General features: G+C 37.5%; 1 protein-coding gene across 2 annotated transcripts in view; it reads right to left on the bottom strand.

Annotated features, from left to right (window-relative positions):
- Sec61a2 (SEC61 translocon subunit alpha 2) overlaps nucleotides 1-22,326 on the bottom strand; it is a 30,234-nt gene extending 7,908 nt beyond the window's left edge. For both annotated transcript variants that reach the window (XM_027944812.3, XM_071599804.1), the window contains exons 1-7: nucleotides 22,223-22,326; nucleotides 19,318-19,385; nucleotides 17,972-18,037; nucleotides 10,782-10,860; nucleotides 5,456-5,587; nucleotides 5,215-5,324; nucleotides 476-629 (exon numbers count right to left, since the gene is read on the bottom strand). In XM_027944812.3, the coding sequence (XP_027800613.1) occupies nucleotides 476-629; nucleotides 5,215-5,324; nucleotides 5,456-5,587; nucleotides 10,782-10,860; nucleotides 17,972-18,037; nucleotides 19,318-19,385; nucleotides 22,223-22,229 (616 nt within the window). In that variant the 5' untranslated portion in view covers nucleotides 22,230-22,326. The remainder of the gene's footprint in view (nucleotides 1-475; nucleotides 630-5,214; nucleotides 5,325-5,455; nucleotides 5,588-10,781; nucleotides 10,861-17,971; nucleotides 18,038-19,317; nucleotides 19,386-22,222) is intronic.
- Between the last annotated feature and the right edge of the window lie 3,800 nt (nucleotides 22,327-26,126).

Raw genomic sequence — 26,126 nt, 5'->3', positions numbered from 1 at the left:
AAAAATGGAGAGGGGTAAAGGGGAAAAACAGAATGGAATCTTTCAAAACTTAGATGCTATTACAAAGCCAATTAGAGGAAAAGCAAAAGTATAAGTGCTCCCTGAAGATACGGTAAGAGACAGTCTTTTTTGCTTCAGAAATCCTGACCCACTTTTCATCCCTTTAGGAATACTGCAGTCGGTCAGACAAGTGACTTTTGCAGCAATGGATTAAGATCAACAAACAACATTTTTAAGATCTGTTTGCAATCACTGAAATTTTAAATGAGCAGAGGCTAATACATAGTTATCATTCTTTGTGAAGTACTATTGCAGACTCTACACATCTCTGCTTATCAAGTTTTGAACAAATAGCATTTGTTGTCTCCTGGGGCAGCAAACCAGAATGGCTACAGGCATGTATTTCTACATTATGGACTCATGTCCAGCACACATCCAGCAAAACTCGTGCAGTTGCAGTCACTGTGCAATGTACCTCTGCCAGTGTTAATGGTAGTGGGACTAAAGGCCTTCCAGACAATGGTTTCACAGATGTTGGTGGCAATAAAGAGGGAAATACCAGAACCCAAGCCGTAACCCTTCTGTAGCAGCTCATCTAACAGCAGCACAATCAAACCAGCAACAAACAACTGTGGGGAAAGAAATGCATGTAAGCGGAAGCAAGAATAAACTCAAGAAAGAGGGGAGATGAACACCATGGACTATTTCAAAGTACTGGCATTTTCAATTATCAAACCTAATTGTTGCAGTATCACTATTGGGAGTTTTTGACCTGCTTTAGTTTTAGTCAAAGTCAATTCTGAAAATCAGAGGATCAGAAATATTGTTACATTATAAAGCAGACATTTCAACTTTTAAAGTATATTTATAATATCTGAATAGTTTCTCTTATAATGTTTAACCAGGGCCTATTTGAAAAAGCACAATAGAACAAATATGATCACAGATATATAGAATTTGACAGTAAGAAGCTAAAAACATCTCAAATACCCCCCAAGTAAGTAAAAGGCTGAAAGAATTATAGAATAATACCAAGATGCAATTTTACAGTTTCCATTTAAGAATAAGTATGAGGACTATGTTGATACTTCTCAAAAAGTAGTATGTATATAATATTTTACATATTACAAGTACTACATATGTCTAGAATAAGTCAAAAAGTAAAGCACACATTAATTTATGTACACAGGTTATAATCAATGTAAAAACACATTCTATTCTTATGAGGGACAAGGATTGGATGTAAACTGAAGACAGTTAAAAATCTGCCAGGTATTTAAGCTCATAATTTTTTTTTTTAAAAAATGAAAGCATACTAACTTTAATTTTGTGATATTGAACATTCTTAACTTTCTTCTTGGAGAAGACATTTCTGTAAAAGCATGCATCAATTAAAAACAATCCATAGCCTTGCAAGTGACCTCCTCAGTCATATGACTCCTTCCCGACTTGAATAACCTAATCAAGAGGGGAAGGAAAATATGCTTCTATGCCCCCAATTTCACACAGGTCGCCCCCAACACTTTTTTTTTTTGGCAGTGGTGGGCATCTAACCCAAAGTCTCACACATGCTAGACAAGTGCTCTACCACTGATACTTTAAAGAGAACCTCCTACAGAAGTGAGGAAGTCACTTCAATTCTTCCCAGCTCTGAAGCCACTCATCTCATTATCTACTCACTTTGTCTAAGATCACCTGTCAGAAGAGAGATCAAACTCACTACAGTATACCATTTAAGCATGCTTACCTTATACAATGTTTTTTCCTTAACTACTATTTCAGTGGTTGTACAAAGCCTAACTTTTCTACCTAAGGTCTTTTAGTTTAACTTTCAATTAACTGGAAAAGGGTACAATTCTCAAAACTTCTACGAGAGATCACCCTATACTGTTTGAAAACCAAGTTTGACATTTTGACAAAATAAGAAAGACGTGAGGAGTTAGTACTAGATTTTGCTTTGACAGCAATTATGTAATGAGTGAAGACTTCAAGCACAGATACAGAAACCCATCTCCACGCAGGGAATACTAGCTGTCCACAAACCGTCAAGCAACCAGACTGCATTATCATGCGCTCTGATAAACGACCTGTCCAAAGTCACAGGGCAGCTCTGGAACAACTGTAATTCTCCAGACCCCCTGTGTTGGAACAGTGTCAGTCAGACTACAGAGTGGTTCATCAATCAGACTCAAGTATTTCTAGTGGGAAAATGAAATGATGAAGAAATCTGAGAAACGGTTTTTATAATTAAGGGAATAAGAATAAAGAAGCTAAAAATCAGGCATGCCTTTGAAAAAGGAACCAAATCAGGAAGAAACAGCAGTATCTCCATGACTAGCACTGTAAAAATAGAAGAGTAGCTGCATTTACATGTAGAATGTACATCTATGTACATTATGAACATATGGAGGGAGTGTAAAAGTACCACTTCACATTTCCAAACCACACACACACACACACACACACACCCCACTTCGTACAAAATATACTTACCTTTACTACATGCCATGCACATTGATATTTTCTACTTGTGTTTTAAAGATCTTAATCAAGTCCCACTACTTAGATTTCAAAACCCATTAATAGAAAAACACTGGCCATGTGAATAAGACAAGACAAATTAAGATGAGAAATACCTTCCATAAAAGCATGCAAGCAGTTTTCAAAACCTATGTTTCTAGGTGAAAACACTGATGTCCAATCATAGCTCTTCAGTGTATCCACATATTTTCAATGTTAGCAATGCCTTGAAAAGACACAAATGTATCACTGCCCACCTATAATCAAACATGACATATTTCTTTGTACATTAATACTAGAAGAGTTAACCATAACACAAACATTTTTATACCAGAATTTACTTGAAGAAATTAGTACATATACACTTGTTTCATTTTTAAAATATAACAATTTTTATATTTGTGAATACTGAAAATAAATATCAAAATAGTTTAACTCCATTTTATATAAATTTAAATCCATAGTTGACTCTATAAAAAGTCAATCTTTATCTAACTAACCCAGAGTTGTTCACCTAAGGTCACTTAGGATTCCAAATATATCCTTAGGAAGGTACTAGAGAAATAATGAATAATATTCTGAGAGCTAGATGCCAGTTCTCAATGTTTTGTTATTGTTGTTTGTTGTTTGTTTTAATCAGGGTTCTTTTGGGCTGAGGGTATGGTTCAATGATAGAATACATGCTTAGCATTCTTGAGGCCCTAGATCCTGGGTATAACCCTCCTCCCCCAACCAAAAATATCAGGGTTATCTTAAACTGTGGGTTACCAGAAACTCAGAGGCTGAGGCAGGAAGACTGCAAATTTGAGGCTAGCCTTAGAAATTTAGAAAGGCTCTGAGCAACTTAGCAAAATCCTGTCTCAAAATAAAAAACATAAAGGGCTGGAGTTATAGCTCAACTATAGAGCCCTCCTGGACACAATCTCCAGAACAACAACAACAACAAAAAAGATGGGCTATACATGTAGCTCATTGGTAGAGGGCTCATCTACCAATGAGCTACATGTATGAGTTCCTGTGTTTGATCCCCAACACTATAAAATAAGGCAACAAATGGCCTATTAGTATCCTCAACAATGCCATCAGTATATAAAAAGATCCTAAGCACTGTATGTTAAAATCCAGTCACCAGGGTATCTTCGCTCCCCATCCATTTCATTTTTGTCTTACAATTCCGATTGTTATTCCAATTTTGTCATGTAAAAGTGATTGATAAATGGAGAAATAAATATTATTTTCTAAGAAAATGTATCTTATATCAAGTGAAAACACACTGGGGCTAGAAAGCTACCAAAAACCCAATAATCCATTAAAAATTCCTAACCTCATCAAAAGATCAAATAGTTCTATCTCATTAGAAAAGCTATCTCTATTGTTAATGATGCCAATAAATAAACAATTTAACTCCTTGTTCTGAATCATACTTACTAAAACAATCTTACTTATTATGATTTGCTTCCTATGTAAGGTTTCTCATTAAAAAAAGAACACTCAACCATGCCAGTCTGGAGATAGTCCTACTTCTCCATATATAACACACACACACACACACACACACACACACACACACCCCAAATGGTGTTTAGGACTATTTTAAAATGTTCTTCTCAGCTCAATCTTTTGAATCCTAAGAAAAAATTTTCTATATTCTAATTTCATAGAGTGACCAGGATGATGCATTTCCAAGAAAACCAGGACATGATACTACTCACTATTAAATAACTTAAGCAAACTTCTTTTCAAAACACAATACTATTCTGTAACTTAAGTACAATCTATTCTTGGGTAATTTCTCCAAGTGACTCTTAAACATTGTTCAACAGAGAAATATCTTCTAAACTTTACATCAAACTTTAGGATACTTAGTACATTGATAATTATGTTGGCTTTTTAAAAATTCCATTTAAAATTGTCCTTAAAAAAAAACTCATATAATATAGGTATGTGTCTATTTACAGTATTTCATTAACACTCAGAAACTGCCAAAAAATAAATAAATATATAAAATAAGAAATTGTTATTTTAAACACCATTATTTTGTGTGCCAACAAAGACAATACTGCCAATTAATCTATGGCACAATATCTTATAACAAAGAATCTTTATATTCTTATTAAAAATAGGTATTTTAAACATTTATCATCTATCTTGTTTTTTCTGTGCCTTTCTATATACAAAATCGTTTTAACAATAAATTACAAAATATTTAAGACACTTTAGACAGCAATTTAACCTGAACACTTATTATATCAACAGTGTGCATAACCAACTGATGTAATGACAATCTGAGCAGCTATATCCAAGCAGACACTCATGCACTGAAATGACAACTTCTGTGACTGCCACCTGGCTGATAGCAATTACAAGCCACTATAGGAAAACATCCTGATTGTAGAGACATCAAATGTGAAAGATGTATATCTCAGAATCAATGCAATTCAGGTAATCGATAGTTCTTTAAAATATTGTACAACTATAAGGTTGTTAGAATAAATTTTAATTTTTACATCTCCCAATTTATACACATCACTTCAGAAATCAAAATATTATAATAAAATAAAACAATTTAAAAGGACATGAATATAACAATTGCTAAAGAATTGTTAGAAAAGAAAAAAAGGAATTAAACTAATAAAAAAAAAAATGGAATTAAACTGCCTTATTTTCTGCATAGGAAAATGTAAGATTTCTTACCTGAATAATGATAAGGAGACAGATCCCAGCACCCATTTCCGCAGGGTCTCCGTACATTCCGGTCATGACATACACAATGGCTTGCCCAATGGTAATGATCATACCAAATACTGACAAAAATTGGGGGAAAAGGATTATAGGCTTACAACAAAGACAAAAAAAAAAAAAAGATTACAGAAAATATCTTTGCCCCAATCATTCCCAAATTTGGAAAAGGCTCTTTAATTGTATTAATGCTCACGTTTCTGGGCTCCATTGAATAGAGCTCTATCTTTGGGTGTATCTCCCACTTCAATGATTTTGGCTCCAGCTAACAACTGCATAATCAAACCAGATGTTACAATTGGGGAGATACCCAACTCCATTAAAGTTCCTATAAGGGAAAAGAGTAAACAATTTTTACTATATACAACACAGATTAATTTAGAAGCCACCAAGTCCTAAATGGCATTTCTAGTGACACATATTTAAGTGTTAGCAAGCAAATTTTCATTCATTAAATATTAATTGCTAAAAAAAAAAGCTCTCATTTATTAACACAACACTGCATTGAATAAAAAAAATTACTATAGTACCAAAAGAATGTTTATTTCTATAAATTCTAAATTTAAAATGTTGAAGAAATCTTTTTTAAAAAGAAATCTTCCAAGGGCCAGGACCACAATTAAGTGGTAAAAGTGTGGTCATCACCACCAATTAAGAAAAAAGAAATTCAAATTTAAAAACAAAACAAAAAAATCCTAAGATTTCTGTCCAAATAATTATTTTTAAAACTTAAAGCTTTTTTTATAATGCAAAACAAAAACTGCCTAACAAGCCCCAAAATTACACACTAAGTTAATAAAAGATGATACTGAAGAATATTTTGTAACTCTTCTAAGGTAAAATTTAAAATTACCTAGGAAGTAACCTAAACCATGCAGAATATTTAGTGACATAAATAATGTTCATGATATAATAGTGGTTAGAAAAAAATTAGAAAATAGTTAAGTATGGTTTGAGTGCATTTAAGTGGTAAATTAACTTTTTATTTTAATCTGATCATTTAGATATTTATTGTTTCTCTTCATCTCAGTGGGATTATGAATGATTTTCTCTTATACTTCTAAATCTTTTCTTTACAAAAAATATGTATTGCATTTATAGTGAAAATTAATAAAACTAAATATGCTAACTGTGCAGGGAGTTATGCAGAATAAGTAATTCACATGTTCACAACTTAGGCTTTCATGGGCCACTCTGTCACATCACTCTCTTAAATCCTGGCTTTCATAAATGCCAAAAAGTATCCTGTAATATGAAAAAACATTCTATTGAAAGAAGATTTTTTTAATTTAATGTATTTTAGGGGAGAATTCTTGATGTCTTATCAGCTACCCCAACAAAGATAAAGACTTTTTATTGTTAAAGGCTTAGAGAAAGAGAGAGACTGCTTTTCAAGTCGAATCACCAAAATTTATATAAAACTATCAAACAGATCTATCCTAGAAAGAGACTAAATCAAGCTTTTATGAAAATCTCACACAGGAAATATGGCACTTTAAATCAGAAGAGAAAAGAAAGATAAAAAGACCTGGGCAAATGATTGGTCATTTACCGACAATTAAACCTAGATTCCTTACCTCATTACCTGTATCAAAATAAATGCTGGATATATGGAAAACTTAAATACAAAAGATAAACAACAAAAGAACCAGAGGAAATACAAGTAAGTATGCTCATAATACAGAAAAGAAAAGGCCTTGTTAACCATGACAAAAAATCCTAGAAACCATATTGAAAAAGGTGGAAAGGGCTGGGGATGTTGTTCAGTGGTAGAGCACTGCCTAAACTGTGTGAGGCCCTTGGTTCTATTCCCAGCATCACAAAAAAAAAAAAAGAGAGAGAGAGAGAGAGAAAGAAAAAGATGGAAGCTACGATTAAATACAACTATGAAGACCTCCATGCAGTTAAAAGAAAAATATTCAAGCCAGGTGCGGTAGCACACGCCTATAATCCCAGTGGTTCTGGAGGCTGAGGCAGGAAGATTGGGAATTCAAAGGAAGCCTCAGCAACTTCGAGGTACTAAGCAACTCAGTGAGACCAGACAGGGTCTAAATAAAATACAAAATAGGGCTGGGGATGTGGCTCAGTGGTCAAGTCCTCCTTAGTTCAATCTCTGGTATCCCCCTAAAAAAGATAAATATTCAAACACAAATATGACAATGAGTTTCTATCTCTAACATGCAAAGTGCTCTAACAAATCAATTAAAAAGTGAACAAACCAATTTTTAAAAAGAAATGGATACCGAGCACAGTGCAATCCCACTCAGGAGACTGAGGTAGAAGGATCACAAATTCAAGACCAGCCTCAAAAATTTAGTGAGGCCCTAAGCAACTTAGTGAGACCCTGTCTCAAATTAAAAAATAAAAAGTGTTGGAGATGTACTTCAGTGGTAAAGCACCCCTGGGTTCAATTCCCAGTTTAAAAAAAAAAAAAAGGAAAAGAAAATAGCAGATACCTTGTATAGCTGCTCCCTAGGATGCTTTCTCAGGAAAACACTGACAATATGGGAGCAGAACCCCAGCAGGGAAACTGTACTGTCCTTGTACTAACCCTGAAACACTACCCGAAGATGTTCAAGCCTCCCATAAATAATTTGATATTCTGAACTAGGAAATAAAGAATCAGGAAGCTGGGCTGGAATTGTAGCTCAGTGTAGAGCACTTGCCTAGCATGTGTGAGGCACTGAGTTCAATCCTTAGCATGACATAAAAATAAATAAATATTGTCTATCTAAAACTAAAAAAAAAAAAAAAAAATCAGGAAACAATCTGAAATTGAATCATGAGGAAAAGGCTTTCAAGTCCTTTCAAGTCCCTGATGCTGAGGTCTAAAAGATACCCTGGCTTAGTAGTTTACCTTCTTGGATTTCAATAAAGAATCATATCCTTTCAATAAACTCCATTTGTGGTATTTAAACTAGTCAGTAATTTGCTATTATTTATAACAAAAAAATTTTTAAACACTACTGAAAATTTCAGTCACTGAAGAAATACAAATATTCAAAAATAATGTTCAAAGTTCACCAATATATAAACAATTGATGACAATTTTCACCTGATTGACAGACTAAGACTCTAATAATATCCACTGCTAGAAGAGAATTGGTAATTATCATATATTGTTGATAAGAGTATAAAATAATATAACCTTTGTGTGGGTCAGGAATGTGGTGGTATTGGGGAATGAACCCAGAGCCTCACACATGCTAAGAAAATGCTCTGCCACTGAGCTACATCCCCAGTCCCACCCTTCTGGAAGATAATTTATCTAGTGATAATTTAAGCATACGTATCTTGTGACCAAACAGTTTAACTTTCTAGAAATTAATTATATTAAAACATTTCAGGTATGTTGGGCATGGTGGTGCACGCCTATAATCCCAGGAGCTCGGGAGGCTGAAGCAGGAGGATCACAAGTTCAAAGCCAGGCTCAGCAACTTAGCAAGGCCCTAAGAAACCCTGTCTTGTGGGGGGCTGGCGTTATGGCTCAGCAGTAGAGCGCTCACCTCGCATGTGCAAGGCCCTGGGTTTGATCCTCATCACCAAATAAATAAAAGTTATTGTGTTCAACTACAAAAAAAATAAATATTAAAAAAAGAAAGAAAGAACCCCTGTCTCAAAATAAAAAAGTAAAAAGGGCTGGATGTGGCTCTGTGGTTGAATACCCTTGGGGGTTACAGAGCTAGCAGCATAGCTCAATAGTAGAGCACTTGGTTAGCATGCATGAGGCCTTGATTTAGATCCCCCTACACTGCAAACAAATAAATAAATAAAGTTACCGAAGCATACATACAACCTTCACTGTAGCACTGTTTATCATATAAAACTGAGGGGAGAATAAACTAAATGCACGATGAAAGACCCCAAACGTTTCCTATAACACATAAAACACACTCCTTACTAGTCTCCAAGCCCTTCATGATCTGATTCTCAAAACACATCTGCAATATCCTGTCCTACCGTTCTTCCCCCACCTTTCTTTTTAAGCTACACTGACCCCTTCAATGTTCTTTGAACACATCAAGCAAACTCTCACCTCACAGCCTATGTACTTGCTCTTCCCTAGTAAGTATTCACATGGACTTTTCTCTCACTTAGTGCTGGTCTCTGTCCGAATGTTATCATCCTAAAGCATCTGTCCCCACCCCAATATGCTTCATGTAGAATCTAGAACCCCAAATAGAAAATATAAACTCTGACAACTGGGACATCATCTTGTTCACTCTCTATTCTCAGCATCTAACACAAAGCTTGGTACACAGTAAAAACTCAATAAATAATTACTGAATAAATAATTAAATAAATCATAGCCTATCCTTATAATGGGATAGTACATGGCCACTGAATGAAGTCTCTCATCTGAGATATTAAATAAAGCAAGTAAAAACATACACTGTATCATATTTTTTACTTGAAGCATATATACATTTATATATATGAAAGAATACACAAAGAAGTCTGGATTAACATTCGCCAACCTATCGACTTCCCACAAGCTCTCAATCACAAGTGCAACTTTCATCTTTAGCTTCATATAAATCTGTATATAAATGTCAGTGGATTTAAGCCAGGCACAATGGCACACACCTGTCATCCCAGCTACTCAGGAGGTTGAGACAGGAGGACTCCAAGTTTGAGGTCAGCTGGGGCAACTTAGCAAGAGCCTGTCTCAAAATTTTTAAAAGGCTGGGGATATAACTAAATGATAGAGTGCTCACCTAGAATGCATAGGACCACAGGCAAATTTCCAGTACTCCAAAATTAAACAAAAAAAAGATGGCACTTTTAGAAAAAAATAAACTGGCTGGGTGTGGTGACTCATGTCTATAATCCCAGCGACTCAAGAAGCTAAGGCAGGAGGATCACAAGTTTGAGGCCAGTTTGGGCAATTTGGTGAGGCCCTATCTTAAAATAAAAAATAAAAAGGATTGGGGATATATAGTTCAGTGGCAGAGTGCCCCAGGTTCAATCCTCAGTACTATAATAATAATAAATAATAATTAATTATTAGTATTATTTAAAAAATAATATTAATTTTATATTCTGAAACACACATACCGGCTACTTAAACAAGTGCTTTAAAAGAAAAATACAAGCAATCATTATTCCTGAAATGCAAGAAATCTCATGATCCAGGCCCTACCTCATTAGCCTCACTGACCAGCATCCACCACTCGCCACTTCCCAGATTGTATCATGCTGTCTTATACTTGTGGGCTTTAGTTCAGACTTTCTCTTACTGTTCTAAAGACTAAACTCCAATTCAAATGCATTATCTCCTCTCTGAAACTGCAGATCAGAGGTTTCTAGTCTGTGAAAAACCCAAAGACAAATTTCTCTCTTGTTACAACAAATACATGGTAGTGTCACTATTTACATGTTGGTTTCTTCTCCTAGACATGAATTTCTGATCTCATATCCTCTCCCTCCCTATAAACATTGAAAAATAATTGTTAATGCATGTGTGTATAACTATTTGATGTCACTAGTAATCTAGTGATAAAAAGAAAAGAACTACATACCTCTATTGGATGCAAGAATAACTCTCATCCAGTAGAAAGGATCTGCAGAATCTGATGACATGATTCCAAACAGTGGTATCTAAAAATATTGCACAAAATATTTTATGAAAATGTATTATAGGGCTAGGGTTGTGGCTCAGTGGCAGAGCGTTTGCCTAGCATGTGTGAGGCACTGGGTTCAATTCTCAGCACCACATATGAATAAATGAATAAAATAAAGGTTCATCAATATCTAAAAATAAATTTTTAAATGTATTATATAAATTAACTTTGCATTTAATTTATAATGCATTCACTTAATATTTGCAATACTTTATTTGTGGTGCTGGAGATTGAACCAGGGCCTCACACTTACTAGACAAGTACTGAGCTACATCCCTAGTTCTTTTTAGGTAGAGAAGGTCTTGCTAAATTGTGAGGCTGGCCTAGAATTTATAACCCTCCTGCTTCTGCCTCCCAAGTAGCTGAGATTATAGGTATGGGCCATCATGCCTGGCAGCAATGAATCTTTAAAAAAGACTACTCTTATGTTCTGTAACAAAACAAGCATATTTTTAAGGGTAAGAGTCTTAAAACAGTCAAAATTATTAGTTGGGTGCATTTCACTAGTAAACACACCTGCCAATACTGACGATGTGCAACAATGCAAATATAATTAACACTATTAAACTACACACCTAAAATTGGCTAAGATGGTAAAATTTGTTATATTTTTTGTTACTATTTTAAAAAAAGAAATACTCTCAGGGCTGGGATTGTGGCTCAGAGGTGGAACACTCGCCTAGCATGCATGAGGCACTGGGTTCGATCCTTAGCACCATATTAAAATAAAATATTGTGTCCACCTATAATTTAAAAATAAATATTTTTTTTTTAAAGAAATACTCTCAGCTGGGCATGGTGGCACATGCCTATAATCCCAGAGGCTCAGGAGGCTGAGACAGGAGGATCGTGAGTTCAAAGCCAGCTTCAGCAACAGCAAGGTGCCAAGCAATATAGTGAGACCCTGTCTCTAAATAAAATACAAAATAGGGATGGGGATGTGGCTCAGTAGTCGAGTGCCCCTGAGTTCAATCCCTAGTACAAAAAGAACAGAATTACTCTCATCAGATTATAGGATATGATATCTGCCTAGTCATAGAATAATTTTGCAAAAGTTTTATACTAATCAACCAAGATCACATTCATAGTTATAAAACTGAAGATTACACATACAGTGGAATATTACATAGTCGCTAAAAATTATAATTATGAAATTGTAATAACGTGAGGAAGAACTTATAACAGTACATATAAAACAGCTCTCAAGCCAGGCACAGTGGCACACACCGGTAATCCCAACAGCTCGGGAGGCTAAGACAAGAGGATCATGAGTTCAAAGCAAGCCTCAGCAACTTAGTGAGGCCATAAGCAACTCAGTGAGACCCTGTCTCTAAATAAACTTTTTTTTTTTTAAGGACTGGGGATATGATTCAATGGTTAAGCGCCCCTGGGTTCAATCCCTGGAACTAAAAAAAAAAGTTCTCAAACTAGTTTACTCTTGCCTTCCAGGAGATATTTGGCAGTGTCTGGAGATATCTTTGGTTGTCATAACTTGGTAGAGGTGATATTAACAGCATCTGTGGGTAGAGGCCAGCAATGTTGTCAAGAATTCTACACTACACAGGAAAGCCGTCCCCTGACAGCAATTATCCTGCCTAAAATTCAGAAGTGCCACTGTTAAGAAACTCTGTTACAAAAACAAAAGTACAGGGGCTGGGAATATAGCTCAGTGGTAGAAGGTATTGCTCAGCATGTGCCAGACCTGGCTTCAAGTCCCAGCACTGCAAAAATAAACAAATAAAAACAAAGATTCAAACCATATAAATTAGGGCAGGGGTTGTGGCTCAGTGGTACAGCGATTGCCTAGCATATGTGAGGCACTGGGTTCAATTCTCAGCACCCCATATAAACAAATAACAAATAAAAGTCCATCAAGAACTAATAAATTTTTTTTAAACTGTATAAATTAAAAAGTTATTTAAAAAGTTGAACACTCCCCGTATGGGCCACCAAAACAAAACAAAGTTGAACACTATAAAAAACATATAGAAAATAAAACTAGGAGTAGCTTTTAAAAATCTTAAATAGTGATTATCTCTAGCGAGTAGGATTATATTGACCTTTTCTTCCTTATTCAAATAGTGATTACCTCTAGCTAGTAGGATTATATCGATTTTTCTTCCTTAATTATCAAATTATTTTATGATACTTATTAATTTTTAATCAGGACAAAACACCTGAACTATAGATTGCTTCCTATCATGTGACTCATGTTTAGAATACAGCCTTTAGTCATATCCCTTCTCATCCACGAGAAGATCAGGCAAAGAAAAATACATTGCTAATTTCAAAAAGTTCTCTATATGAAACTTGATTTTTTAAAAAGTTTCAAAAGATGCTACCAGTAATTTTACTTATTTGCTTACTTATTTATTGACCCAGGATTTTGCTATGTTACTGGCCTCAAACTCATGGCCTCAAGTGATCCTCAACCTCCTGAGTAGCTGGGAATATAGGCATGTACCACTGCACACAGTTCCAGCAATTTTAAACAAACTAGACTTTTTTACTGTTCAAATTTATTATCTAGGTAACAAAATGAGTGAAGTGTGAAGCATGGATATTTCATGTATACCCTGTAGCTGTAGAAAACTTTTCAGTTAAGGTGAGGGATGAGGAATAAGGACAGTCTATATCAAAGTATAATGCTAAATAGTAAAGAAGTTAGTTGGTCCAATTATATTCCTTAATAGGTACCCATTACCTCCATGGTTAGCTGCTTTGTGGGAAACTGAACAAGAAAAAGTCAACCAACTTCCCCTAAGCAATGGTCTTTTCTGTAGTCACTAGGATTACTAAATTTGGTTCTAATTTTATTTCCCCATAAATTCCAAAGCTACAGGATCATACAAAACAGTTGGGCAGAATACAGAGCTATTTTCTATTAATATGTCATAGTTGAAGAGTTCCAAACTTTTCATATATAATCAGTTTCAATTTGTTAAAAAAATATATAAGCAGGAGGTCAATTAGCCAGGGGTGTTTCCACACTGGGAACTTCAGGAAGGCAAAATGAAACGGAATTTAAAGGCATTCCTTGTGATTAATTTTGGATTCAAGGCATCAACCAATCATAGTCAAATAGTCATTGGTTCTATAGAGACCACCCACTGGACCATATAGAAATAAGGCAAACAGCTAGCCATAGCCAATCAAGTAATTTTTTTACTTCCACGTTCAACCTATAAGAGCTCACTCCCCATGCCTCTGGAGCAGAGCTCTCTATACTTCTTCCACTGTTGAGTGAAGCCAACCAGATACATGATTCCTTTAATGCTCAATTAAACTGTTACATTTATTTTGTCTAATAACAAACTTGGTAAAATACAGTATACTATTTTGGAGAAACAAAGCAGTCCATGCTCTAATGGAAACATGAGTTGATCAAGTGAAAAAATAAAAAATAAGCATTAGGGATTTTCAAAGGTACTAGGAACTGAAAACCAAATAAGATAGATCTGTGTTAAGATGGAAAGTTGCAATCACATTACAGAAATTTCCTCCTCTAGCACATAACAAAGCACATTTTAAAAAACAGTTAAAATTATAACAAGAATGAAAGAAAACTAAGAGAAACAGAAAAGCAAAAAGAATCTGGACAGCATCCAAACAAGAAAAAGGATTATAAATCTGAAGGACTGGTGATAGTTAGGAGAAAACACCAGACATCTGAGCATCCAGTACAAAGGTACTCCTAACCATCACAATGGGAAGTTAATAGAATCCTCTGAATTCCCACCAATATTCCAACTACACAGATATCCTTATCTTGTTCCCTCCTTTGGTTAAGAGGAAGTAAAAATAGCTGCTGGGGAAAAAAAAAAAATGAATGAAAGAAAAGTGAGTAATGTGGCTGATCTTGTAGTATGGAATTAAAGATTATAGGACTGCCCTAAACCGGAACTCAGGAATTACCTGGAGCTTGGAATGGAATACAGTTTTCAGCTCAGGTGATGAGAATCCTCTCAAGATAGTTAACAAAAATTTAATAAGAAAGCAGAGTCCTGGTAGAATTTAATGCACTTAGCTTAACTCATTTCCCATCACTTCCTTAAGCTGAAGAAAACTAGCTTGAAGCTGTTTGAGATTCACTGGAAAGAGAATTAAGAAATCACCCACACTGGGCAGATCTGTCTAAGCATTAGACAAAAAGAAACATCTTAGCAACTATGTAAACACAAAAAAATAAAGTAATATAAAATGTATAAATCAATTACAAAGAACCGTGCTGAGAAATGTCTTGAGTACTGCATACTGAACCAACGGTGCTCTACCACTGAAGCTACATTTCCAGTTCTGAGACACAGTCTCACTAAGTTGCCCAGGCTAGCCTTAAATTTACAATCCCCCTGCCTCAGTCTCCTGTATTTCTGTGATTACAGGAATGCACAATGGTGCCAACGTCATTCTTTTCTAGTGAGAAGTGTTACTTTTTCCTTTGAGTTGTTTTTTTCTTCCTGGGTTCTGTGGCTGCAAAGTCCAAAACATTTGCTCTCTGGGATTTCACAAATAAGTCTGTTGACCTCTGAATAAGAAGATTCAGGGCTGGGGTTGTGGCTCAGTGGTAGAGCCCTTGCCTAGCATGTGTGAGGCACTGGGTTCGATCCTCAGCACCACATGTAGATAAATAAAAAATAAAGGTCCATCAACAACTAAAAGATATTTTAAGAAAAAGAAAAAAAAAAAAAAAAAGAAGAAGAAGAAGATTCAGTATCAAGATGATAATTCTCTTAAATTAACCTATAAACTCAAAGCAATACAAATCATAATCCCAGCAGCTTTCTTGTAGAAAATGAAAAGCTAATTTAAAAAACATATTTGAAAGCCAGGCATGGTGGCACATGCTTGTAATCCCAGAGGCTCAGGAGGCTGAGGCAGGAGGACCTCAAGTTCAAAGCCAGCCTTAACAAAAGCAAGGCACTAAGCAATTCAGTGAGACCTTGTCTCTAAATAAAATACAAAATAGGGCTGGGAATGTGACTTAGTGGTTGAGTGTCCCTAAATTCAATACCTAGTACCCAACCCCCCAAAAAAGGTATATGAAAATATGAGGGACCCAAAATAGCCAAAACAATTTTGAAAAAGAACTAAGTTGGGGAACTTTTACAAACTGATTGCAAGACTTCCTATGAAATTACAGTAATTAAAACAGTGTTATGGTTTGGATATGAGGTATCCTCCAACAGCTCACGTGCGAGACAATACAAGAAGATTTCAAGGAGAAATGATTGGGTTGTAAGAGTCTTAACCCAATCAGTGATTTAATCCCCTGACAGGGTTTAACTGAGTGGTAATTGAAGTGGTAGGGTGTGGCTGGAGAAGGCAAAAATTGGGGCATGGCTTTGGGTATATATTTTTATCTGGTGAGTGAAGTCTTCTCTTTCTCTCTGTGCTTTCTGATCATGATGTGAGCTGCTTCCGTCCACCACACTCCCTAGACATGATGTTCAGCCTTTCCTTGAGCCCCAAGGAATGGAGCCAGCTTACTATGGATGAAGACCTCTGAAACCATGAGCCCTCAAATATAGTTGTGCTGGTTAGGTCATTCAGTCACAGCAGTAAAAAAGCCAACTAAAACAAAAAGTGGTTTAGTATTAATGATAGACATAATGATGAATGCAAGAGAGTAAAGAAAAAGAATCATGCTATGTGATGACTTTATTTTCAACAAAAATGCCAACATAATTCAATGTGGGTATTTTTCAACAAATTTTTCCAGAAATGGATATCCATGTAAAAAGAATAGACTCCTACCTCATGCCAAACCCAACTATCAATTTGAAACAGATAATAGACAAAGCTAAAACTAAAATATTTAGAAGAATACATGAAAAATTATCCATGACCTTAAATATGTAAAAAATTATTAGTTATGAAATCAAAACCAGAATGACCAAAGAAAGAGATAAGACTGCAGCTTAGTTCAGTGGTAAAGTACATGCCTAGCCCTGGGTTTAATCCTCAGCACCATAAAACAAAACAAAATAACAAAGAAAAAATAAAATTTAAAAAAAAAAAAAAAATGGGTGGGGCTCAGTGGTAAAGCACCCCAGGTTTAATCCCTAGTACCATAAAAAATAAATAAGGGCTGTGGGTGTTGTTCTCTGGTAGACTCTTGCCCAGTATGTGGAGGCCCTGGTTGGACCCCCAGTATAGCAGGGGGAAAAAAAGAAGTATCATCATTGGATTTACCCTTCTTTCTTTTTCTTTTTTGGTTATGATAGGGATTGAACCCAGGGCTTCATGCTATGCAAGCATCTTACCACTGAGCTGCATCTCCAAGCTGGGGTTTATTAATTTTTTTAATATTTATTTTTATATATCTTTATTTTATTTTTATGTGGTACTGAAGATCAAACCCAGTGTCTCTTGCATGGTAGGAAAATGCTGTATCTCTGAACCACAACCCCAGGCCCTTACTAATTTTTAAACAGTAGATATACCAAGGTTCTAAAAAATCTGTTTTAATGGAATATTTAAATTAATATACGCTATTCACAACATGAAAAAAGTAAACTGGAAAAATATTACAATATGTTGCTTTTACATACAAAAAGGTATCCAAATCAATAAGGAAAAAAGTGTCTTTAAGGAAAAAATGGGCAAAAACCATGATCTGAAAACAAAAAAAAAAGAAAAGAAAAATTGTTCAAACTCACAAGTAAACCAAAATAATACTCAGAACAAGACAATCAATTTCGGGCCAGATGTGATGGCACAATCTATAATCCTGTTACTCCTAGGAGACTCAGGCAGGAGGATCATAAGCCAGCCTGGGCCACATAAGGAGACCTTGTCTAAGAAAGAAAGAAATATCACCACTTTCATAATCAAAATCATTCAGATTAGGGCTGCAGGAATAGCTCAGTGGTACACAATTTCTCTAGCACTCTTGAGATCCGGATTTAATCCCCAGCACCATATACACACAAGTAACAATAATAATAAGAATTCAGATAAAAAGGAATAACAATGCTTAATATAATTCAGTATATTTATTATTTTAACTAAAACATGTTTCTCAAACCTAATCAAGACCTTAGAACAACAGTACAGACACTCATTTAATATTATGATTGGTTACATACCTGACAACATACTAAGAAAATGAAGAGAGTTATAGCAGTCCATAATACCTTCTCTCTAAACTGGATCTGTACAACAAAAACCAAAGAATGATCAATTCAAGCCAAGAATACCAAATTTAAAATAAAAATCTTTTTAAAGCACAATCAACATTCCATGCCATGACATGTTTTTATTATTTACTGTTGAAATTCCCTTTCACCCTAGTTTGTAGCAGGTAAAATAAACAGCTAAACTTCTCAAACACTGTTATCTACTTTTCAAAAAGAAGAGTTAAATATAAGCAGTTTTCACATGCACTGTACCATGGTAAATGAAACTGAAAAGGTGGCAAAGCAAAACACAGACTGCAAACGTATAGACTTCAGTTAACACTGTGCCATGCACACCTAGGACTACCTATGATGCTTTACAGCTTTACAATTTTAAATAGGTCGTCTTAGAATATTCTAAAAACCGCAAAAAGCTAGGGTTTCTTGGGATGTCTTAAATACAGCTGGAATGACTATTTTTACTATCTCAAATCATTAAAACACAAATATACTTCTAAATAAAACAATAAGTTTAACAAAAATTTTACCTATCTCTTTCTCCAGTCCTATGCCTGCTAGTTTTATAAGAAATTGAAAGTTCAGGGGCTGTGATTCTAGCTCAGTGGTAAAGCGCTTGCCTAGCATGTATGAGGCACTGGGTTCAATCCTCAGCACCACATAAAAATAAATAAAAGTTCAGAAGAGGAACATATGGGAACTGGCCAGTTTGGAATTAACAGTATTTCTGGAATTTAGCTCCAAAAGTACACAATGATGGAAAATGATCCAATTCAATTACTGTATCTTCTCACTGCATTCCTATGATTTTTCTCTCCAGTGAATAAATCAACACATGGCAGGTATATACTTGCACAATTATAATTCGTTTATGGAAAACAGTTGTATTCATCAAAACCTACCCCAGCAGTCAGGGCCATTTATATTCCAGCAGATCACACATTAGCAAGCATAATCTATACCCTATACTAAAGGAATTATAAAGGATTACCAAGGACAGGAGAATACTGTTTGTTAACTAACATGTCAAAGACACACTTGGGGAAAAAAAAAAAGACACACTTGGCTTGGAAATGTTAAAACTTAAAGAATAGTCATTTTTGAAAGCATGAGGAAACTGTCTACACTTTAGCAGGCCTATACTAGTTTTATTCATTTTCTGTCTCTTTCATGGAGGATGAGCAAGATATATTTTTCCAACTTCAACCAGAAAAGGACTGGGGAAATAAATCAATCTTATTGGTTTAATAAGATAATTCATTTAGCTAACCAGTATATTACTAAAGTATTTTACTTACTTTCCTTTCAGGTTTCTGTATTTCTGGTAGAACTGCACAGAAAGGCTTGATAACTTCTAAAAATTTGACTGTAAAAAAATTTTAAAAAAAGTATTATAAAGTTTTTTAAAAAATGTATCTTTTTGCCAGGCACTGTGGCACATACCTATAATTCCAGCAACTTGGGAGGCTGAGTCAGGAGGATGGCAATTTCAAAGCCAGCCTCAGCAAATGGCGAGGCACTAAGCAACTCAGTGAGACACTGTCTCTAAATAAAATACAAAATAGGACTGGGGATGTGGCTCAGTGGTTGAGTGCCCCCAGTACAAAAAAAAAGTATCTTTTTGTAAAATCAAATATAAATGTTCTTTAACTTTGAACAGCAATTTACCCCATCCCCCCAAATTAAATAATCATGATGCTCTCCATTTCAAATGAATATATAAAGCAACGGATATAAAGAATCCAAATGGTTTGATGGCTTGTCAATAAAAGAAATCAAGTGTCCTTTCACTATAACTTTGTTTCCTCACACTTCTATGCAATTTTCTATATACACAAAAGGAATTATTCAGAGCATTACTATGTCAAAAAAAAAAAAAAAAAGAGCAGTCTAGTATAGTACCTGCAAGGCAATGCATTGTGGAAGAAAGTAGACATATAAGAGGAAGAAGAAATGGGGATGCCTTCTCTACTGAGGAAAGGAAGGCAGGAAATGGGCTTCACCTGCAGCGCTAACTTACACCGAAATATACCAAAATGTGTTAAGTGAAAACATCACGAAATCTACCCCCTACAATTAATCTTTTTCTTTTCTTTTCTGTAGTGCTGGGGATAGAACCCAGGGTCATGCTCATGGTAGGCCACTGCTCTACCACTGAGTTAAACCCCCAGCCCTAAAGGTTTTTTGGGGTTTTTTTTTCCCCTTCTATTCTGGGGATTGAACCCAGGGCCTTCCACATGACTACCACCGAGCAACTCCCCCAGCTCTATAGTTAACTTTTTAGTACAAAATCTCTGCTTCATTTCATTAAGCCACATCTCAATGTTTGGTCATCCACTCTATTAACAGCATCAAAACATACTTGCTTATGTACAAGAATCAGTTCAGAGAACAACAATACATTTCATTAGAAAGTACTGCTTACCCAGACTATTATGCTATATAAAAATAAGGTAAACCAAGGTTCTTTAAAGATGGACACTAAAGGGCTGGGCATATAACTCAGTAGCAGAGGACTTGCATAGCACATGCAAGGCCCTGGGTTCAAACCCAGCACAGAGGGGGTAAAAAAAAACATTGCTTTCAGGATTAACTTAAGTCTTGTTAAATAACTGGAGGATAAAGACTACAATCTCTTAAGCTTTAGTCCTTTGCAGTCTATAATGGATTCAAACACAAGCCATAGCTGGCTATTAGATTCTTCTTCCCAACAGACATTGGTTTCTGTATACCAACCTCCTTAAATTCTTTTAAAGCACCTCCACAGCTGGCCAGAAGTTGACTACACTATCTTTAAAAAAAAAAAAAATCTTAAAAGCAGAGTATAGGGACTGGGGTTGTAGCTCAGTGGTGGAGTGCTTGCCTCTCAGGTGTGGGCACTGGGTTCAATACTCAGCACCACATAAAAATAAACAAACAAAATTAAGATTTAAAAAAAAAAAAAAAAAAAAAACAAGCGGGGCATGGTGGCCAGCACCTGTAATCCCACCAATTTGGAAGGCTGAGGCAGGGGGATCAAGTTCCAGGCCAACCTTGACAACTTAGTGAGACCCTGTCTCAAAATAAAAAAATAATAAGGGCTCAACCTCACTGGTTGAGGGCCCCTGAATTCCATTCCCAGTACTGGGGGGGAAAAAAATCAACAGTAGAAAATTCCATCTTTAATAGAAGAATTCAGTAATTGTCATGGGCATATGTTTGTGACCCAAGTAGCATTATGGAGTGTTTGGAAAGTAAACCTGAATTATGAAAGCATTCATCTCTCAAGGAAAACAAGATCATCACAGCAGGAAACTTCCTAGACTCTTTAACCCTTGTACTTTCCACCTCAATTCAAGCCACTCTCCAGGATTTCTTAGCATTTTATCATCTTTTGTATTGGGCTATTCATGTTCAAGCAATGCTTCTGTATGCATTTGTCTATGCTTGTGTTGCAGAATTTTACTCCTTACAGGTAAATTCAAAGAAAGCGGTATCTTCTACTTCATTTCCAGTTTTCCCCAAATGCCCTAGTTAGCCGATAAGTGTACCTGGGTATGCAGTTATTCATTCATGAAACAAACCTCTGAACAGGTAGGTTAAGTATCTATGCGAATATACGTGGGGTTGAATGTTTGGGGGGAGGGCACTCAAAGGATTCCCACAGTGTGAGGCCTTGTCCCTAAGGCTTACAGACAGGGCCCTACACAGTTTCCAGTAAACGCTACAGAACGAATGGAATGAAGCAGGAAAATGTTGTGCTACCAATCACACTCCTTTCCTCCCCTAAATCACATGCCATGTATCACTTTATTTTTTTAAAAACGAGTTAAGGAGACTTATTCATCACAACCAACGAAGGGTGACTCGGGAATAAAAAACACAGCTTTCCTAAGCTCCAGAAAAATCACAAGTGGTCCAGGGTTAGCCTGCTGCCTTAACTCCCCGCCCCCAAAACGAATGGCCTCCCGGCTCCATCCCCGCTCCTCGCCGCCTCTCCAGCGCAACCCCCGGGCCTCCGGCTCCCGGTCCCCAGGCGAGGCCTCGCACACCAGAAGGAGCCTCAGCGGAGGCCCCTACCCGCGCCCTCCGCAGCAGCCCGGCGCGGCCCGCGCATCCCCGGCCCGCGGGCTGGACGACCCCCGCGGGCGCCGGCCCTACCACCTCCAGCCCCCGCGGGGCCCGGGCCCCCGCGAGAGCCCCGCTCCAGCCGCCGCTACTCACTGCCCATGGCGGCGGCTGGGGAGGCCCAGCGGGGCACAGCGGCCTCGGCGCTGCCTTCGCTCGGCTCCCGCGGCTCGGGCCTCGGCACCCGCTCCGGACGCGCTCCGGCTGGCCCCACGCAGGCTCCGCCCCGAATCACGTGACCCGCGCCCCCGCTCTGCCCGGCCCCGCCCCCAGACCGGGCCCCGGCCGTTGGCAGACGTCCGCCGCGTCGTCATGGTCACCGCCGGCGCGGAGGCCGGGCGGGGCGCCGGGAGGCGGGGATGGCCGCGCTCGTGGGTGTGACTCGAGGGGGGCTGAGGGCTTCTGCGGCTTCCGAGGGGCAGGGGCGGCCCGGGTTTTACCTTTCTGAGAGGTTTCTCAAACCAGCGCGGAGAAAGGACAGTTTCCTAGTCCGCGCGGGCGCCTCTGCTGGTCCCTGAGACCTGGGGCCCGAGGCCCCGGGAGCTTCCAGTTGGTTCAGTCTTCTAGTAACCTTTTGGTATTTTGAAAAAAAATTGTTACACATTGTGTATCGTTAATAGCTTAGGAGACTCCTCTTTTCTGCCGCCACTAATACTCCTTCTCCATCCTCTTCCAAATGAGTGTGTCAGGGTTTTAGGCCCCCTGCGTCGTGCCCCTTCCTGGAGCCAGCGTTTTCTGACCCCGTGGGGCTCCTGTTACCCCTTCTGGGACGGCGGCGTGGTTAGAAAGCTGCCCTACCTTTTAATCACTCGGCTGCTTTTGAATGGCTTTAGGCTGTCAACCATTCACAGCTACACGGATAAGATAAGGATCATGATACCCACCTCTAAGGGTGTAAAAGTTAAAAAAACTAAACTCAGCAATTGGCACATAGAAGGCCTTCCATTTTATTTTCCTTACTCAAATTTTGAACCCCTGCAATCAAACTTCTGCTCTAAAGTCTGCTGAAACAAACTATTTTAAAGGTAACTGATGACCTATAATCACCAAATCCGAGGATGTGTTCTAATGTTCAGATAGACGTCCAAGAAGGGAATTATTTATATAATTTATATCAAAAGTCACTCTCACAAAGCCGGTATTTGATACCTTCTGTGAGCTTTAATGCCTCCAAATGACTTCTCCGTGTGGCATGGGCTTCCTTGCAACCTGGTATCTGGGTGCCAAAGGATTTCCTAGGAAGTGACCCAGTGTCTCTTTCATTACATTGGGTTTGTAGAGGCAGTCAAGAAGGTCTGCTCAACTTCAAGGAAGAGGGCAAAGAGACACCACCCCTAGAGGAGGGAGTGGCAAGGTTCTGGAAGACCCTGTGTGACTCATATATTGCTGTGGCCATTTTTGGAAAATACAATATGCCGCAATCAGAATCTCCCATTCTTTGAATTCATTCTTACCTCACTCTACTTTGTATTAATCACTTTCATACTTGTCTAATCTCCCTTTACATCACAGTAAATTTGGGGAGGTGGAACTTAATTTCTGTATCATCTGCAAATGATTGACTTAAATGCACTGTTTTTGTGAAGGGCACTCAACCACTGGACTACATTTTCAGCCCTTTTAATTTTTTTCATTGTGAGACAGAGTCACACTAAATATCCCAGGCTGGTCTCAATCTTCCTGCCTCAGCCTCCTGAGTTGCTGGGATTATAGGCATGGGCCACCACGCCCAGCTTAAATATGATGTTGACACAAGATAGTCAACTAATTACATGAACACAGTATCTTTAAAATAAAGATGCACTAAATTGAAAATCTAACTGACAACACAATTTACTCCTCTTTACTGCCTATGTCTGGGATAGGTCCATATTTGAAGAGTGAGGCTGGGAGTAAGCTTTGTCACCCTGGGTAATTTATGAATTACACTTCTGTCATTCTTCAGTCTTTCTACTACTAATGTTACCCAGAACTTTTCCTTAACTAACTGCAATATGCCAGCTGGTCCTCATCACTGTACTTTGACCTCTCAAATTCCTTTAGCATATACAACAAGAAAATTTTTCTCTCCCTAAACATAAAATAGTTTTTTTTTTTTCAAATAGGCTATCAGTTTACTAATGACCCGGGACAACCTATCTATCTTTTACTTCTAAGTATTTCTAAGATCCAAACAATGCCATTCAAGAAACTAAGAAATATGAGGGGGAAAAAAAGAAATTACTTTTCTATTTAAATAGACAACATTAAGGGGCTGGAGATGTGGCTCAAGCGATAACTCACTCCCCTGGCATGCACGGGGCGCTGGGTTCGATCCTCAGCACTGTTAGGTTCAGGAGAGGCTGAGTAAGCTGACTGCAGGGCATGCCAAACAAAGTTAGCTGCAGGATGCCCTGGCCACTCAAACCCTCTGTCTGGTTCTTTATCAACTATTTGCTTCAAGCCCAAATGCCCACGCCCCCACTCAAGGCTGAACACTCAACGCCCCCTGCTCAAGGCCGAACACGTAAACCCCCCTTGTGCCAACAAGGCAGCTTGCAGACCCAGAGACCTCATTAGATTTGGGCTATAATAACTTCCTCCTGCCAGGCCCCTCTGTCTCTTGCTATCTCTCTTGCTTTCTCTGTCTCTCTCTTACTCTCTCTCTTCTCTCTTCTCTCTCTCTCTTCTCTCTCTCTCTCTCTCTCTCTCTCTCTCTCTCTCTCTCCTCTTTCTCTCTTTTCTCCTCTGTTGCACTGCTGCAATAAAGATCTCTTGGTTGCTCTGAGTGTTATGGTCACTTCCCTTTCAAGCACCACATAAAATAAAATAAAGATGTTGTGTCCACCGAAAACTGAAAAATAAATATTAAAAAATATTCTCTCTCTCTTTAAAAAAAATAAATAGATAACATTAATAACAATTTTCATTAAATATAACTTTGTAATTTTACTGATTTACATGAGTGGTGCTAAGTTACATGATGAGGCTTGATACAAGAAAAAAGTAGCAAGGTATGCAGAAAGAAAAGGGAGGTAACTACTATAGAAATGTTAAATCAATATACTAATACACATATTTAAGATGTGAATTATGAATCTGCTATGCCCAGAACATCGATTCTGAAAGATATTTTTAGTTGCATGTTAAAGTGGAGAGGGAGTGGGTCCATTCTACCACCAGAATCCCCCATAAATTCTCAGAAAAACAGTGTTATGACCCAAGAACAGCAGATGGTAAAGGCTCCACAGCACCAAGCCAAGTGAATCTACATAGTTTGCAGTTTGGTTATGCTTCTAGTACTGTTGTAGGGACAAAGGAGGCAAGGCACCGAAGATAGCAGGAAACAATTTCATTTGGCTGCAGCCAGGTTCAGAGGGCACAGCTTTTGCTGTAATCAACTAATCCCCTGAACCCAGAGTTCAGGGAGTTTCAGAATTTTATACCCAACATGTAAGGGGAGGGGCTCAGAAGTTCACAGTCTGCAGAAGTTCACATAAAAGCAGCTTTTTCTTTCACTGTTCTGGGCAAGTTAACTCTTCAAGGACAACACCTGAGAAGCGGGGAGCTTCTTCTCCCCTTTCTTTCCTCCCCCTGCCAGCTGTTACCATGGAGCCCATTTGTAACTTATCTTAAAAATGTAGACATCTTTGTGAAGCCCCAGCTCAAGGCCAGAGGCCTTGTTTGCACATCTCTACAAAGTACTATACTGGATATGTTTGTGAAAAACTAGTAAGGAGGTGTCCAGCACCTGGAGTGCTACTATCTTCTAGGCCAGTGGCCAAGTATACAGGGCGACACGAAAATAAGAAGTTTATCTACATTGAACTCTTTTGCAGTGACTCTTTTGCTGACAGTCCTAAAATCAGCCATGGTGAAGAGGGCTTTTCTGTGGAAAAAACTACTAGGTGTAATTTCAGATGGAGGGAGTCAGTTGGTCATCTATAAGAAATCCCCAAGCATGCCCAAGGACATTGGGAAGGTCCCTCTGTTAAAGTGTTCTTTAAATACCACAAATAAA

Source organism: Marmota flaviventris, chromosome 12, assembly GCF_047511675.1.
Source record: "Marmota flaviventris isolate mMarFla1 chromosome 12, mMarFla1.hap1, whole genome shotgun sequence".
Classification (NCBI taxonomy): Eukaryota; Metazoa; Chordata; class Mammalia; order Rodentia; family Sciuridae; genus Marmota; species Marmota flaviventris.
Note: the sequence above shows the minus strand (reverse complement) of the source record. Positions and strands in the feature narration are given on the sequence as shown.